The 18,423-nt window shown below is 33.6% G+C and overlaps 1 protein-coding gene across 1 annotated transcript in view; it reads right to left on the reverse strand.

Annotated features, from left to right (window-relative positions):
- Window positions 1–3,572: 3,572 nt before the first annotated feature.
- The window catches only part of LOC107037917 (protein enabled), a 41,527-nt gene continuing 26,676 nt past the window's right edge, over window positions 3,573–18,423 (reverse strand). The window contains exons 3-8 of the mRNA XM_015256746.1: window positions 17,380–17,555; window positions 14,869–14,930; window positions 11,796–12,706; window positions 10,143–10,325; window positions 9,817–10,069; window positions 3,573–8,609 (exon numbers count right to left, since the gene is read on the reverse strand). Of these exons, the coding sequence (XP_015112232.1) occupies window positions 8,581–8,609; window positions 9,817–10,069; window positions 10,143–10,325; window positions 11,796–12,706; window positions 14,869–14,930; window positions 17,380–17,555 (1,614 nt within the window). The 3' untranslated portion in view covers window positions 3,573–8,580. The remainder of the gene's footprint in view (window positions 8,610–9,816; window positions 10,070–10,142; window positions 10,326–11,795; window positions 12,707–14,868; window positions 14,931–17,379; window positions 17,556–18,423) is intronic.

Below are 18,423 nucleotides of genomic sequence, written 5' to 3' on the forward strand. Positions count from 1 at the left end.
TTCTGAATTTTTTCTATTTTTTTTATTCTTCATTCATAATTTTTCAAAACTTCTGCATGATGCAGGACTTAATTGACAATTTCAGATGACGAAAGATGAGAAAAAACATCGAGATAACGTTCGAAAGATAGTACACCCGTCCTCAATTAGAAAAAAAAATGATTACATTAATTTCGAGATTAATATTCCCGAAACGCAATTAAAAGTGTCCACTTGATTATCACTGCACATTAACATGTGGAAATCGTAAGAAATGTCTTCGATTTTTCATTGGGGCGGGGTTTCACACCCAGCGACCGACCGACTTGAGATTCTAACGCAGCATGTGTTAAAAATGGTAAACAAATATTAATTGGCATCAATCACACAAGGTCGAATGATTAACACTCAGAGATATAGGTATACGATACTTTTATTGTTTGTCGTTCATTTACATACAAATAATTTCGTTCCTTCATCATCTCACGTTTCTGAATCAGCGGTAAAAGTTCTAATTCGCTCGATTCTCTCTCATTCCTCTGTCATTATCAGTGGATCTTTCACTCAACAGTTCATCGCTGAATTATGTACGATTTTCAAATTTATATCTATGCTTCGATACAAATTACTTTTACATAACTTACCATCTAGATTTCAAATACTATGTGGCGTTGTCAAATCGCTTCATACTTTTCCCAGTTTTTTTTAGTTTCCCTTCAATATTTATACGTCCTGACTTTCCACACTGCTAATGTAGTTTATTTATTAAAGAAAAATGAGGGGTAGGTGAAGAGTCAACAGTACTTTGCCATATTGTTGGGATTTCAGGGCGACCAATGGACTTTGAGGATATTCAAAATGGATTTTTTTTAATTAAATGTTTGAGACAAATCAGTGGCGAAACGGTAAAACTGAGTTTTCAAGGAATATCTCGGAATCTAAGGGAGATAACGACATTTTCGTGACTACCTTTTTTGTAGCCCTCAGTTCGTTCTATAAAAAAGGTCATTACGAAAATTTCGCTATCTCCCTTAGATTCCGAGATATTCCTCGAAAACTCACCCTGTGTTCTACCTTTTTTGTAGAACGAAGTGAGGGCTACAAAAAAGCTCATGATAAAAATGTTTATATATCCCTTAGATTTCGAGGTATTCATTGAAAACTGGGTAGTAGTCAAAATCGACTTGAGGGGAGGCCGCGGGGAAATTTGAAAGCTGCGGCGGATTGTCCCTATCACTCATGATTTACATGCTATTAACGAATCTTCATTTGGTCATATTCAGCTCTACTATTCGTTAATAGTTAACGAATCTCATTTGGAATAAATGAATCATTCTATCAGTGTACCGATTCCGATAAAAAAATCTAAAAATTCACCGAGGTCTCCCCTCAAACCGTTTTACCGCTTCGCAACAGAAATGTGAGGACAATACAGTAGCGAAGTGGTCAAACGGTTTAACTCAATTTATTCTTTAGTTGAATTTTCCAGAAATATTTCCGAATTTAAGGGAGATGGCAAAATTTTCGTAATGACTTTTTTTGTAGAGCGAATCGAGTGTTACTAAAAAGATTACGAGAAAAATTTTGCCTTAGATTTCGAAATATTAATTGAAAACTGGCCAGTTGTCAAAATCGACTTACAGTAGCTCTACTCTTCGGCCGGGCTACCCTATACTTTTGGATATTTTCAGTTTTTAAATTTTTCAACTAAATTGCATGGAAAAAATTTGAAAAAATTCATACCCAGTCAGTATTATCTAAATTAAATTTCGCAAAATATTGATATTTTTTCAAACATTTCCCTCTTATAAATAAATAATAAAACTTGTTTGCAAAACGGTGGATTATTTTTTATGAGGTGTCACAAAAATTCTTGATTTTTTCACATCTAATGAAAAAAAATTCAGATTTTAATCTTTGATTACAATGGAAATGTTGACTTTCATATAAGACACTAGGTTAAATCCTGATTTTTAAACATTTCTTCTTTGAAAAACCAAAACGATAATTAAATTGAGAAAAAAATTAGAATTCCGAATCTAATCGAGTTTTCTGCAATTTTTTTGCAGTTTTCAATAATCTCTGAATTTACCGTAAGGGTAGAGCTACTTTAAACCACTTCGCTACTGAATTTATGAATTTAATATAGATCCACTGACATTTCTGCAAATGACAGAATTTTACCAAAGCATTCTACTGTCCCAATCATTCAAGTTTACTTCCGCAATATTTCGGAAATGAATTTCCTCGCAGGAGCCGTCCCATCTGAACATCCTCAATCATCAAATCGAAGTCACAGGAAAATATCGGCAAAAATTGATGCGTCCGGCGATTACAGAGGCATTCACAAACGAATCATGCGGCGAATGAAGATAATCAGTTCGCAATCAATCAAAAATATTTCGCACTTACTTCACCAGAGATAAGAAACGAGTTAAAGAAAAATCGCGCAGTCTAATCCAAAGCATTCCCATCATCGATAATAATCGAACAGTCTACAACACGAGAATCGATTCAGCAAGAATCCAGCAAGTTCAATGAATCGCAAAAGTACAAAAATACAAAATTACACTAGAATTTATTCATTTACTTCTGGTAGCAATGAGCTTCAAAAAATTGAAAACCCACGAAAAACACTTATTTGTCGAATGATTCGACTACACTTAGAGAAAAACAAACACGCTTTCAGACAAGTTTTGTTTGGGCCGACAAAATCGCCAGTTGAAAATCGCCAAAAAAGAATTTGTTTGGTTCGAATTTAAAAGTCTCAAACATGAATAATTGTTCTGCTTTCGACAGCAACGAAATATTTGGCTCAAGAGGCGGATAATTCACACCAGACGGTGCCTGTTCAGGATGAAAATATCTCATACAGAGGAAAATTTATCAACAAATATTTTATCCCTAAATTACAAGATTGCTATCATATCATTATTATTGTTTCATTTCTTGTCTATGATTATTAGACAGCCGAAACGAAAAACTACTATCCCTTGTTCCGCATTAAACAAAGATTTTTCGGGAGCAAAATACGTATGGGAGTATCGAATAACGAAGGAGTAGTGCTAGAAATGACATTTCTTGCGTGTACAGAGAATGCAATTTTTTTTTTAACTACTAAATCTATTTTTGCGACGAAAATTTTTCATTCCGGCGCACTCTCTGCATGTTCGGCACAAAAAAAATCCTTTTTTGATAATTTTCAAAAACCAATTTTCTTGGCACAAGTAAGACTTGTTTGAGAACTTTGTCGTTTTTCTCTCAGTGCACCCCTGGATAATTTTTGCTCAATTGCGAATTGAACTGCAATGCCATTACATTTTTCATGTGTCAAAAAAATTTCTTCGCCGAGAGCAATTAATCTCCCTGTAAAAAGTATATCACAATGTACAATACAAATTGTAACGGATAATTTCAAGAGAAAAACAAGTACATTTGTTGAAAGTGACTCAATGGTATCTCGCCTGGTTCGCCCGATGATTTTTAGGGTTTCAATAATTCATAACGGTTCATTTTACGTGAATAAATTTGTCTAACGCTTCTTAGTGCACAACCCGTCGTCACTCGGTGTCTCACTGTACTAACAAGACTCGAGAAAATCAAGTATTCGCCCCATACTACACTCAGATGATCTAATTTACGTTAATGGGAATAGAATGGATGAAAATAAATATTTAGTGTGGAAGATATACTAATTATATTTACAAGATTGTTATAAAATATATGAAATAATATTATTAACGGTTACTTTTTTTGCGAAACGGAAAACCCGTGTCAGTGAAAATATTCATTATGTCTGAATTATCAAGAACAATTTTCTCTTTAAAACATTTTACGATCAGTAGAAAATATCGGTAAAGAAAGTGAAACGTAACGTTTGCTCTGATCGATGTAAAAAGTTATTCTACTCTTCCATTTTTTTTTCACGATAGTTTATTCAATTTCACAAGCTAAGAGATACCCCCCCAATCGTGTTCATCTTATTTAGATTATCAATCCAATTTATTTTGCATTTACATTTGCATTTGTCTGAATGACCGAGGGACAAGCGTCTAGGATTATTCGAAATATCAATCGAATGTAAATACTTATTTCCCCATGTCATCGGTTAAATATAAAATCTATCAAGCGTTTTTTATAATTTTTTTTTGCATGGTGTAATACAGCTGTAGACCTTTAGCAGAAGCATGTGCATTTGGGCGCGTGAAAATTGTGTAAATACAGCGATCAGCCTTTGAAATGTTCTTAACTTTAGAGTAAACATTTTTTTTTCTCGCCAATTGTTCATTTATAACTATCACCAAGTGGTTAAAAAATTTTTCAGATTAAAATTTGTTCGTAAAAGTAAAAACACGGAAGGGATTTTTTTCATGTATTCAGGGGGAGAGCGCCGTGACATTTTTAAGTTGCAGGGGATTGCCCCTATCGTGCGATAATTTTAGTACTCTTTTTTTATTTAAAAAATTGGAAAAAATGGTGTTTTAATTTTTTTTCATTGATAATATGTGGCTGTACAGGCGTAAATATTCAAAATAGTCCCCTCAACGGGATTTTTGATGCACTGACTTGAATTTTGATTGCCACATACGTAATATAGTGACGAAATTTTATTTTATTGTTATGTCACCTCATTTGATACCACAATAATATTTTTTACTCTTTGTAACATGGCCCCGTGCCATAGGGTGTATCTCCCTTGAAATGCAGTGATAAATATTCTAATATTCTATATTCTGTAGAGACGAAAAAAAATATGTCAGCTTTTTTGAAAATCTTTTCGATTTTTTTGCTCCGAATTGACGGAGACAATAATATTGTATCAATTTAAGAGAGATCAGGGGACATCGGAGAAATATTTACGACATTAAATAAATTGTCCCTTCGATCCTGTATTTTTTGTGATTTTGTTTGTAAGTTATGTGTTCTGACACTAATATTAGTGGAAATAGTTTGACGTAGATTGCCGTCAAGAGCGCGACGAAGCTAAAATAATTTAGCAAAACGTCGCACTATGACAATTCAATCAACGTCTTAATTATTTCCCCAACATCCCCTGACTTTTTTTAAGTTAATTAATATCATGGCGATGAGAACAATCATTGAATAATAGTAGTGCGATGCAAATTGAAGATTATGACACATCAATAAACTACAATTTCCTTGAATTTTTGATCATTCATTTTGCAAAACTGCCATAGTAATGATCAAAAAATAAAATAACACAAAAAAAATAATAAAAGATTATCTGTAGTGTGATGCAAATTGAAGATTATGACACATCAATAAACTACAATTTTCTTGAATTTTTGATCATTCATTTTGCAAAACTGCCACACTAATGATCAAAAAAATGAAATAACAATTTCATTTTTTCGATCATTAGTGTATTATACCGCATTAAAATACGATTGTCTCTACTCTTTCTGAGGAGAAAAATCTAAAAATTTGAATAAAAAAAAAACGTATGTTTTTCGTCGATATATAATGTGTGTGGAAACCAAAATTCAAGTCAATCTATGAAGAATTCTCATAGGGGGACTATTTTAAAGATTTCATGTATTGTAACATGACAATACTGGCCATTTGATCACTAAAAATTATCACATGGACTCATCATTGGACATTCCAGCATTTAGACAATTCTTCACATGGAAAATTCTTCACAATTGATCGATAAAAAATTATCCATCATTGTGGAGAATATTTATTAACATCTGCCTTTGAATTCCCGTTCCAATAATTGAATATCAAATGAATTCCGCAATTTTATTTGGCATTAGACACTTCATTAAATATTTTAGTAATGTTTTTTGTCTTCACTTCCATTGTAAAGACATAATAAATTAGAAAGTAATTAAGAATTAAACGAAATTCAAAATGATGATAAGACCGCCGACTAATAGCAGAATAAATTAGACTTTTGCTTAAATATTTCAATCATATTTTGTTTCTTAGCTTTCATTGCAAAGATGAATTTTACATGTGAATTATCCTCATGATGAAGTGAGCTGAGCTCAGTTGTGCTGTAATGACATGGAATTATGAATTGTTTCATGTTAATCAGTGGTAGAACCCACATGCCATCCTTGAAAAAAATTGAAGCTGGATTTTTTCCCATTTTTTAGTATAAAAAATAAGTACCAAAGTCATCTCTATTATAGAGAACCCCAACCCATTGTGGAGAATATTTATTAACAATATCTGCCTTTGAATTCCCGTTCCAATAATTGAATGTCAAATGAATTCCGCAATTTTATTTGACGACATTAGACGCTTCATTAAATATTTCAATAATGTTTTTTGTCTTCATTTCCATTGCAAAGACAATAAATTTGAGAGAAATTAAGAATTAAACGAAATTCACAATGATGATAAGACCGCCGACTAATAGCAGAATAAATTTGACTTTGGCTTAAATATTTCAATCATATTTTGTTTCTTAGCTTTCATTGTAAAGATAAATTTTACATGTGAATTATCCACATGATGAAGTGAGCTGAGCTCAGTTGTGCTGTAATGACATGGAATTATGAATTGTTTCATGTTAATCAGTGGTAGAACCCACATGCCATCCTTGAAAAAAATTGAAGCTGGATTTTTTCCCATTTTTTAGTATAAAAAATAAGTACCAAAGTCATCTCTATTATAGAGAACCCCAACCCATTGTGGAGAATATTTATTAACAACATCTGGCTTTGAATTCCCATTCCAGTAATTGAATATCAAATGAACTCCGCAATTTTATTTGACAACATTACAAGCTTTATTAAATATTTCACTAATGTTTTTTGTCTTCAATTTCATTGTAAAGATAATAAATTTGAGAGAAATTAAGAATTAAACGAAATTCACAATGATGATAAGACCGCCGACTAATAGCAGAATAAATTTGACTTTGGCTTAAATATTTCAATCATATTTTGTTTCTTAGCTTTCACTGTAAAGATGAATTTTACATATGATGAATTGTCCACATGATGAAATGAGCTGAGCTCAATGTGGTAGAACCCAATGTCGTCGTTGGAAAAAATTGAAACTTGATTTTTCCCCATTTTTTAGTCCAAAAAATACCAAAGCCCTCGGTATGATAGAGAACCCCCTGCAACTTTTAAATTTCACCGCCGTCCCCCCTTAATTAATACGAATTTCAGTCGTCAATTGGATAATAAAATGCACATTGTTTTTTCGTAATTTTAGTCACTGAATAAATGATATCAAAAGCTATCAATTAGCTTAATTTATCGCTCCACATTGTTTCATTTTTGTGCTGTATTTAACAGTGCACAGAGGACCACTAGGCTTCATGTGACGTGATGGATCACCACATATCAATCACATTCGGTTTATTTACATTATTGAGATTGTTTTCTTCCGATTCAGTCTTGAAGGCAAACAAAATGTCTGGAGAATTTTAGAATCAGTACGTGTTCATGAAAAAACATCAAATTATACTTTCTTACGATTAATCACGAGTGAGTCGATCGAATTCAGTTTTTCAGGAAAAGAATGAGATATTTCGCAGTTAAAATTAAGAATACCATGCCTCCTTCGTTTCCTCGCCAATTAGATATTTATATGCAAAGCCTAGTCCGAACGATTCAGCAATCATTCACACGCTAATCGTTACACTCGAACGACTTCTTGAAAATAATAATTTAATTCGCTAATCACTACTTTTGTCAACTGATGATTTTTTTTTTTCAACTTATTTTGTTATGGGTTTCATAGACGAACGATTTGAATGAATCCAAGTCGTGGCAACAGCATTCATGACTTGGAAATCCCCAATCAACTAATAATTAATGAATCACATAAATAATCCGACAGGATTGAAGCATGACCTGAATTTTTCGCGTCATCAGTCTGAAGAACAATTCAACGGAATGTATCAGAATGATCGTGATATGTACCTCGTTAAATGCAATCTTGAATCACTTTTGCGCTGGTTTTTTTAATACAAAATGACTGGAGAACTGAACGTAACACGTGAATTACAAAAATTTATGCCACGACATTGGTGAACTGTACATTTTTGTGCATTAAATCGTCTGTTTGATTTAGATTCAATTTTAATAAATTAATCAACGACGACTAAGCTACTTTATACCGTTCCACGTGGGACCAATCAAGCTGAGAAAGTCCCATTAAATGAAGTATAAAAAATCCTTAAAAATATCGAATGATTATACAGTAATAAAGGCATACTGTTGAAACAGTCACTTCGTAGAAAGGAATTTTAAAAAAATCGTTTGATCAATGTGCGTTGGCAATTTCACTGACAGCTCAATTGGTCCAAGTGTCATCTCCTCATCAATTATCAATGACAGATTGGGGCATTGAGAATTTCAATTTCACTAATCTAAGATTAAAGTACTTACACACAAATGGCTGATATACACGGATATTGCTACACGATTTTTGCGCTTGCATCTCTTTCCGTTTTTCCTCGAATGGTTTTTTTTAATCGTTATTATCAATAGTATTATTATTAGTTTTTATTAAAAACCTCGTATGTTGCTGTCGATGATGCTGTGGTTCACCTATCTAATCAAATCTCTCATGAATACCGTTTTTAGTCGATGGAATATTATCCTCGGTTCTTTACCTTCTGCTCAGCTCGAGTTTCAGAGCTGTGAAAATTTATGAAAATTGTTAGCGAATATTCTTGCAAGTTATAAAATAGTATTGAAGTAGTGAGCCCAATTATTGACCACTGGAATCTAACTCAAGGGCTCGTTCGAGAGACCAATTAAGGGCCAATTTTTCTTGTATAGATGTCCTTGAGTCTGAGGATGATGGAGACGTTTTTCAGAGGTTCTTGTAAATCTCATTTCGCTTTGCAAGAGAGACTTTCATGTAAATACTGAAGTACAATCGAAATTTTTCAGTCTGTTATTTCGCAACTGCATTTAAGGATATCCAAGTATCTTTTACAGTTTGGTACAGATTACACTGTAGATTCAATAATTTTCAATCATCAAATTTGTCACCTGAATTCGGACAAATAATGAACAATTTTAAAAAAATATCATGAATATTCAACGTCATTCAAATTAGGTTTTACACAGAATTATTATTTTTTTAAATAAGATTTGAGAGAATAAGATGAGTGAATAAAAGTATTTAATCAATGGTTCCTGAACAGTAAACTTTCTATGTTTTTTTGCTTCCGAATGGAAGCTTTGTAATCGTTTAAATTCAAGTTTTAGATTTTTTGCGTTGTATCGACTAATGAATGGAGGGGATTGAATCTCCTTTTTTCAAATGCATCGTCGAGCCCTATCAATCGTCATTAATTAAAATGCAATTGATCGATTAGTTTTTTCATTTTTCAAATTTTTTCGAAAATCGGTTGTCCCACGATAACTCAAAAAATGTTCTGAATTGATTGAATGAGCTTTCTGAGTTCCTTCAAATGTGATGTTTCAAAGTCATTCAAGTATGTGTAAATAAAATTTTTCTATTAACATTTTATCGAAGGGCTGAGGAGAGAGATAGAATTCTACAAAAGACAATCTGTTGTACAGAAGAACGGGATAATAAGAATAATGATGATGACAACATTCAACTAAGTTGAAAATCTGACAAAATTAGTGGAAAAGAAATCTCATTCAATTTAATGAAATGAAATAAACAATGAATTATACATGATAGAAGGAAATGATGTGCAAAATAGCCGTTCGGAACTACAGGCAATACAAGAGCAATTTCCCACTTGTTTTCAGTTAAAAAAAATTTTCATTTTTGAGTTTTTAAATTGCTTACAGTTAAAACGCATTTATAAATCTCTAGGTCAACAACAGGGCTCACTACATCAGTCACTGTGATGAAACTTACCTTCAACAATGTCAGTTTTCATTTTCTGAAACTCCTTTTTAACTTCCTTGATTATTTCAGCTTTGAAAGCCTCCATTTCTTGAGCAGTGAGAAAAGCCCCCTCATTAATACCATTGACTTTGAGAAGCGTGTCTTCCGATGCCGAGCCAAATCTCTTCCGAGCTGATTTTGGCGATTCTGCGCCATTTGAAAATTTATTGTTCGATGCATTACTCTTGTCCCAGGATTTCTTGTCCGGCGAACTCTCTGGCTCCTGCAATAATTTCGAGGTATTGATATTGGAATGCATTAGGATAATTATTACTTCTCAATGTTTAGGGACATACTGGTGGTTGCTCGGGTTGCTTCTTCTCGACAGCAGCGCGACGACGAGCCAGTGTCTTTGCCATTTCGTCCATCATCGATGCCATACCACCTCCACCACCACGTCCGATGGTCCCATAATTACCACCCCCGCCACTTCCACTGCTGCTTGTACTGGAACCACTGTTTTCAACTGGTTGTGCTTGCTGGAATCATGAGGAATGTAAAGTAAACAATTATTTTTGCAAGCAGAATTATGTCATTCATTTCGTTTGTTGGTTTTCGATTTCTTGTAGTGAATCATATCAAGGAATTTTCGTTGGTAGTGATTACACGTCTTATTCAATCATGATTTTTTTCTCCATTGTAAGGACAATCATGATTTTTTTCTCCATTGTAAGGACAAAAAAGTAGAAAAATTACCAAACAAGTAAAGTAATTATGGAGTGGAATCAATTTCTATGTTTCTTTTCATCCTATAAAGGAACAAAAAATGCGAGAAAAATTGTGAATGTTTCAAACGTGAGACTCATTGTTTTTTAACCATCCGAAACCCCAGTGAGGGGATTTTTAATCCCATTTTACTATTATCATGGACATATCAACGTTTTAAAATTTTAAGTTTCTTAACTTGCGGCTTTCTCTCATTCTTTAATAAATCACTTTTCATTAGTACCTACAATTTTCCTTATCAACTAAAATAATAGGCAAAATGAAACAGCCGAAAACCGACTATTTGACGCAATTCAAGCAAAAAAAATTTTTTTTATCAACTTTTTTATTATTGTGAGTACTGATGAGAATAATAATTTTCTATTCGTCTTATAATTCAATTGATTATAATTCAATCGATTAGATTAGGCCGATTACACTTTTCGTTTTTTATTCGATCGAAATTCAGCATCACATTTCCCTTTTTCCCCTTCTGGATCCCCCCCCCCCGGAGCCGTGCTCTGGACTTCGGACTTTGCTGTTTCATTTTCTTTTCAATAAATCCATTGACAAAATCCTCTCCCGTCAAAATTTTCCAATAACTTTCCATTCTATTGAATGGAAAATTATTATTCTTATCAGTACTCCCATGAATAAAAAAAGTTGATAAAGAAAAGTTAGTAAAAAAAAAATATTTAACGGAAAAAATTTGTTTTGCTTGAATTGCGTCAAGCAGTCGTTTGTCGACTGCTTCATTTTGCCCCACTCTCCCCTAACTCCAATCGTACTTCACTCTTGATACACTTGGAACTGTCGAAATGATCAAGAATGTGCTACATCCTTTCGGCCAAAATTCACGTTTTTTTCATTTGTCTGGTAAATTATTAATCGGATTGACGCGAAATAATATACCATTATTGCACTACCATTTAAGTTTCATGGTAGTGCAATAATTTTCCTGCATTTTTTCCAAAGTTTTGTTAATTTCCGAAAAGTTTTAGGAAAAACGCAGGAAAATGCACGATCATGAAATTTCGTGAGTCATTAAGTAATGATAAAACACAAAAACGCTATATTTTTCGATCCCTAATTGACCAGAAAAATTAAAAAAACCAGAATTTTGGCGAAAAGGGTGTAATACACTTAAAATATGATAACTCACGACATCTGGCCGAGCATAGATACATTACCCCTACAATCCAAAGCGCTCCCCCTGAAATACTAAATTCCAAAAATCAACCCACCTGTTTCTTTTTCAATCTCGCAGCCTGCAGTGCAGCTGCAAGGGAATTAACATCGGGTGCTGGTTCACAGTTGGCTGTGCTATTGGCACAGCTATTGGGAGCGGGCGGGGGTGGGGGTGGAGGTGGAGCAGCGGGACCCCCGAGTGGTCCCATTGGAGGTGGTGGTGGTCCGCCACTGCTAACAACCGGAGTATATGCGTTAGCACACTGTGTACCAGCACTAGCATACTGATTGACGTTATTCACCGGTGTACCGTAAGGATTGACATTAGCGGTCTGGCCATACTGGCCCTGGCCCGTGCCAGTGTATTGGGCCTGGCCCTGGCCATACTGACTCGGTGTACTGGCATACTGATTTATCGAATTACTACTGCCATATTGACTACCACCGTACTGGGAATTTTGACTGCTGGCATACTGATTGCCTTGAAAATTAGCGTTACTTCCGTAGAGATTTGGCTGACTACCCGAATACTGATTCTGATTATTTGTATACTGATTTTGATTACTACCGTAGATCGAGGGAGACTGCTGTGTGGACTGATTGGATAGGTTACATTGGGAAGGTGATTGTGCGTACTGATTCATCATTGGGGGTGGCACTGGGGCTGAGTTGAGGTTCATCATCGAGGGTGGACAGGGTGGCGCCGGCGGCACTGGAGGTGGTGCTGGGGGACCCGAGATCGGCGGCCTCAGGGCTGCCATGGTGCCGGGCATTGGCGGCGCCTGGGGCTGGGGCGCTGGCGGCGCTGAAGACGTTCTGTGGTGGCCTGATTGCTGCTGCTGCTGCTGCTGTTGTTGTTGCTGTTGCTGCTGGGGAGCCGGCTGCTGCTGAGGGGGTGCCTGCTGCTGCTGCTGGGACTGCGGCTGGACTTGGTAGCTTGGGGAGACTGCCAGGGCTCCGTTTGAACCTGCAATTTTAAGGAGGTGATCGTTATTATGACGAAAAGCAAGATGTCATTTTTGAGGGAATTGAGTTGTGGTGACTCGCACTGGCGGATTCATAGGGGGTGACATTACTGCATTTTGGGTTCAGATAATAACGGCGCGTTGGGGTCGCCGAATTCCGGGCGCTACGCTGTTACAATTTTCTTGATATTTCAGTTACAGCGTCAAATGAATTTTTGAGGGTGTGAGGTTGAATTCAATTTCAAATAAAAGGGCACATTAAGTTTCTCATTCAGCTTGAAAATTCAAGAAAATTGGGTCTTTCATGTTAAATATTTTAAATATTTAAATAGTTTAAGATTTTAATATTTCAATTTTTTCAATAAAAACTTGAATTTCCAAACTCATCGTGATAATTAAACATTACATACAATTCAATTTTCAAGAGATTGAGAATTTAGAAGTTGTTGCTTGAAATTTCAAAAATTTTAAGGTTTTTCAGTGCCGTATGCACCTGAGAATCGAGAATTACTTGAATATTCAAGAAATTAACTGATTCGTCAATGAAAAAATATGCAAAAATTTCATGTAATTTTGTCGTTGTGAAAAATTTCAAGCTTTTTCGCTTGGAATTTCAAGAGTAATTTTCTAACAGTGTACTTGTCATTCGCGTGCGAATTTTAACGTAACTAATGTTCTACGTAATCTTTGCAACTTGATTCCCATTATTTACACTTATATGAGCCCATTGTTGAGGTGAATTCAAAAATTGAGGAGTGAATAATCGGTGCAGGACATGAGTGGAAAAATAAACTATTCGATTTTTATCTAAAATTATAGTATTTTTTCGGCAATTTCATCAGAAAATTCCGACGCGTTTCTGTGCCTTCTTCCCAACAGAAATGTTCGATAGAAAATACATGGGAGAAATTATTAACATTTAACCTTTTTAGACAACTAATTGTTTTGGTATATTCTCAAAATGATAATATTCATTTTAATTTTAAAATAATATTTATTTTAATAAAGGTAGACAAATTTCAATTTTTAATTGTTAATAGAAATTCCTCGACGAGAATCCTTCAAATGATTTTATGTTTGATTTTTCATAGTGGAGGGAGAAAAAAGCCTGGAAAAATTGCAATCTATTAATTTTTTCTATAGAATATTCTCTATTGAAGATTTCTATTTGAAAGAACACACCGAAAAGTTTCTAGATTTCTCTATAGAATCTGCGAAAAATACTAGAACTTTCAATAAAAGTTTAACAAAAATTTTGATTCGATATTGCCTTTTTCACTTAATTGTTTATAATCATTTTCATTGCAAAAAGCAACACAACTGATGAGAATCATATGTCCCAAGTTGTCAGCTGTTAAATTTTCATATTACAATGAATGATTTGCTCATGTTATGATTCCTATTCTCACTGAATAAGATTTTAATCATAATTACAATTCAATTCCTTCTGGAATACACTTTAGACTGTGAGTTCCTGGAATTCAATGTTTGTTGATAGTCTGGTTACTGTTATCAATTTTTAGTTAGTTCACACAGCAATTCAATTAATCTGTTGTTAATCTCATCAACATAATTCCGTGCTTAGAATATTGTCATCTAGTGTTTTCAGCACCAAATTAAAAATTAAAACTTCATTTGGAACATTGAGTCACAGCTTTTTTTTATTCATATCAGAAATTTTGTATTTGGATATTAATATTATTTGTTCAAAGTGAAAAAATCGATCATTATTTTCGCTATATTGCATTCAGATTCTCCTATCCTTAACGTCAAAAATGTGAGATAATCTCATAATTCTAGCTATTAATTCTAATCAACTTTGTTCGAAGAACACCTTAGTAAACGCAATATTAAGAAAGTAGAATTTTTCTATTTTCCTCTGACCTAAATGATTTGGACAATTATGATTAGTTTACTCATGTTTCATGGAATGGTATTAAATTCTCTTCTGTTTGTTAGGCGGGCTTCATGAAAATTCGACGCAAGACGATTATGCTCATGAAAACCGCCTTACTTTCTCCATTCTCCTATTCAATTCAAGATATCGCCCATGCTTTTTTTCCGAAAATATTTTCCAACGAATGCGCTAAATTTCTCCATGGATTATTTTCCATGTATCACCCACTACTTATTCCCAATTAAAAACGCTGTTTTAATCACGTACCTTGACTCTGTTGAGACATTCTACGTTCCTGAATAATGGCGACGTCTTCCTTAGTCATAGTCCTAAAAAACAAAACATCATATTTTAATAGAAACACGTCTTCACCTATTCTTCGCACGACTCAAAAAACGACGTATGTAATGCCAAGCAAGATCAGTCAGCCAGCTAGAGACTAACGTATTTAACAATAGACGTAATGTTTTATGTACCTCTAGGAACCAGCTACCTATAAAAAGGGCGTTAAACGATATTATCTAAAAACCACCGTCACATGACCTCATTCAACAGTGTGTCACACTCAATATTATCCCGTCATATCCCGATGAACGTCATAATGACAGTTCGTATGTAGGAGTGCAAGAGGAATTATGTGATTAATGACGGGGGAAGTGAAGACATGCACCTAATTTCTTTTTTTTTTCTTTAAGCTAACAGGTACACAAATCAGATGAATTGGAATACTATTTCCGGATTTATATTTTTTTTTCCCTTTCATGAATGATCCCTCAAGCAATCGGAAATCACCTCGTAACAGGCGCTGTGGTGTTGACAGCATTATTAATGGATGGGTGATGATTCTGATTTAGGGTGGGAGTCGAGGGCACTGAGGAGGACGTTGTACCCCCCGCAAACTGTTGACCGAGTGATAGTGAGAAGCGTGTTACAGTATCCATTGTGCACTGACCCTGGGCTTTACTGCAATCACCCAGGAAATGAGTCTTTAACTTTGATTATGAATTATTCTGGGAATACCCGAAATATGACGCACAGGGATTTGCATTATTGGATTACTCTACTTTATGGATAAGAGTTATTGCTTAGTCAAATATTTTAAGTTGGCTTTCTTGAGGATATCCAAGCACTTTGGCTATTTTTTCTCCAGTGAAGTGATTTTCTGCTTTTGTAATCGAACATCAGAGCTTTCATTTAAGCTCAATTTGCAATGATTTTATTATTCAAACTTGGCAGGTCTGAATTTGAATGTCGATAATGAACCGTTAAAAACCATTTTAAACATCTGAAGAAAAATTAGAAAGTTTACTTTTAGAGGAAGAATGACGAAATAATTGAAAAATTGCAATTTTCGAAAATTACGAGTATTTTCTATGAATAATTTATAAACAATAAATTTTCCACCTCAAAAATCATTTGTTCGGAATCGTAATAAATCTATTCATATTTAGAATTTTACCAGAATTCGACTTCATGCATAAGAAAATAAGATTTTCGAAAGTTTAAATAATTGCAATTATTTATTTATAAACAACGCATGGATCGGCATCAATCATTAATTCAGTAATATTATGAGAGGTTGCACCTTTCAATAATTAAGGTTTACTTACTTTCATTGAAATTAGAAAAATAATAAAATAATTGATAACTTAAATTTTCAATTGACTGTGAATTAAATAATTGACAACATGAAATTGTCATTTGACTATTGAGTAAAGATTTCTAAATTTCATAAGAGGGATTTTCGATTAGCCCAATAATTAACCGAACCAATAGGTCGACACCAACCAAAAGATAGACGATTTCAGCTTTTTTTTTATTTTATAAAAAATATAGTAGAAAATGTATTACAAATTTCAATTTTTGATAGTAAAAATAATGTATAATAATACGATGATTTTCTTATTTTTTATTGATGAACATTTTGAACGAAAAAATTCTGTGAAAATTCAGAAAAATCAGGGAAATTCAGGAGAAAATTGAAAATTCATGTGATTTTATTGCTTTCAGCCCAATAATCATCAATCTTGAGAATTCAATTATTGATTAATAAAATAATTCGGAATGTGAATATTTAATTGATGATTAATTTAACAATAATTAAAAAATCAATGATTACTGTGAATAATTGACTCATTCAAAATTTAACTTTATTTAAAATTTATGATTATGCCCATGCCTGAAACAACGAATGTTTAAAAAAATAATAATTCTGTGCAAAATTGAATTTCAATGATGTTGAGTATTCATGATTTTTCTCAAAATTTTCTCACGCAATTTAATTGACAAATTTGATGATTGAAAATACTTTAATCTACAGTGTAGTCTATACTAAACTGTAAAAGATTCTTGGATATCCTGCAAGATGAGTGTAACAAATTAATCCACCAAATTCTTTCTTCAATTATTTTTTCAAACAATAGTCTCTCGCTTAACTAGGGTTCTTCGACATAACCCGCCATTTCGGGTGCTGACGATAATTTTCATATTGAGAATAGCAATTTTATGTATTTTTAAAATGATTTTTCGAGATTTGTACTAGATCCTCAATCTTCGCATTTTCGAAAATTTCATTTTTTCCTAAGACTCTGTGTTATTTTTTCACTTCTAGATTAATTATTATCAATAATCCTAGACTGAAGATTGAGCAAAAACTCAATCAGAATGTTTTTATTCATATATTTCAGATTTATGAATTTATTTCAGGCTTTAATCTTCAAAATTCAAGTTATGTCTATAGTACGTTATAAATAATTTTATGGTTTATAAGTGTCTTACTGGTTTTCGTACCTATATCCCATGTCCTCCTCGTACTGGGTCGCACCCTGAGCCGGTGGAGGCTGCTGCTGCTGAGGTTGTTGCGAGTAGACAGTCTGCTGCTGCTGTTGCTGCTGGCCAGCCGGCGTGACAGTTGGAACAAGACTTCTCGATATGTTACTCCCATTGCTCAGCACCTACGTAAAATACAGCGACAATTAGCGCTCAATTTATCGAGATGGAGCTAATCAAGTAGAATGAAAAGACTGATGAGAGTTTTCAAAGGTCTACCGGAAAGATGGTCATATAAATTTGGCTGTTAGCTTTTAACGGAAAATTGACGTCTAGTTGGAGCAATTTATTAATCATTATTTTCCATGTTACTACTGTGAAGGAGTGATTAAGGGGGGCGACACCACATTTATCAAGTAACAGATTTGATGGAAAAATTCGGTGATTTAAAGCTCGGGTGTACTATTTTTCGAACGTTATCTCGATGTTTTTTTTCATCTTTCGTCATCTGAAATTGTCAATTAAGTCCTGAATCATGCAGAAGTTTTGAAAAATTATGAGTAATCAAAAAAAAGTAGAAAAAATTCTCAATTTTTTCAAAGAGATTTTAATTTATTTCAATATTTTTGACTAAAATTATGTTGTGTATTCGATATGACCTTCCGTAAAATCAATCGTATGGAATTTGATATCCCTCAATTCCTTCCGTTGAATAAAAAATTAGTCTTATTGAAAAAAAAAATTTCATGATGTTTCATGCCTTATTTGAATCTCGATATTACACCGTTAAAAAACATTTTAAAATCTGAAAAAAAATCGAAAGTTTACTTTTGAAGGAAGATTGATGAAATAATTGAAAAACTCCAATTTCCGAAAATTACGAGAATTTTCTATAAGAAATTTATAAACAATCAAATTTCCACCATAAAAATCATTTGTGCGGAATCGAAACTAATGTATTCATGTTCAAGATTTCCGAAAGTTTAAACACTTTCAATGATTTATCTACAAACAATGAATGTTCAAAAAAATAATAATTCTGTGCAAAATGTA

Source organism: Diachasma alloeum, unplaced genomic scaffold (genome assembly GCF_001412515.2).
Source record: "Diachasma alloeum isolate Michigan unplaced genomic scaffold, Dall2.0 Dall_scaffold_00271, whole genome shotgun sequence".
In the NCBI taxonomy this organism is placed as follows: domain Eukaryota; kingdom Metazoa; phylum Arthropoda; class Insecta; order Hymenoptera; family Braconidae; genus Diachasma; species Diachasma alloeum.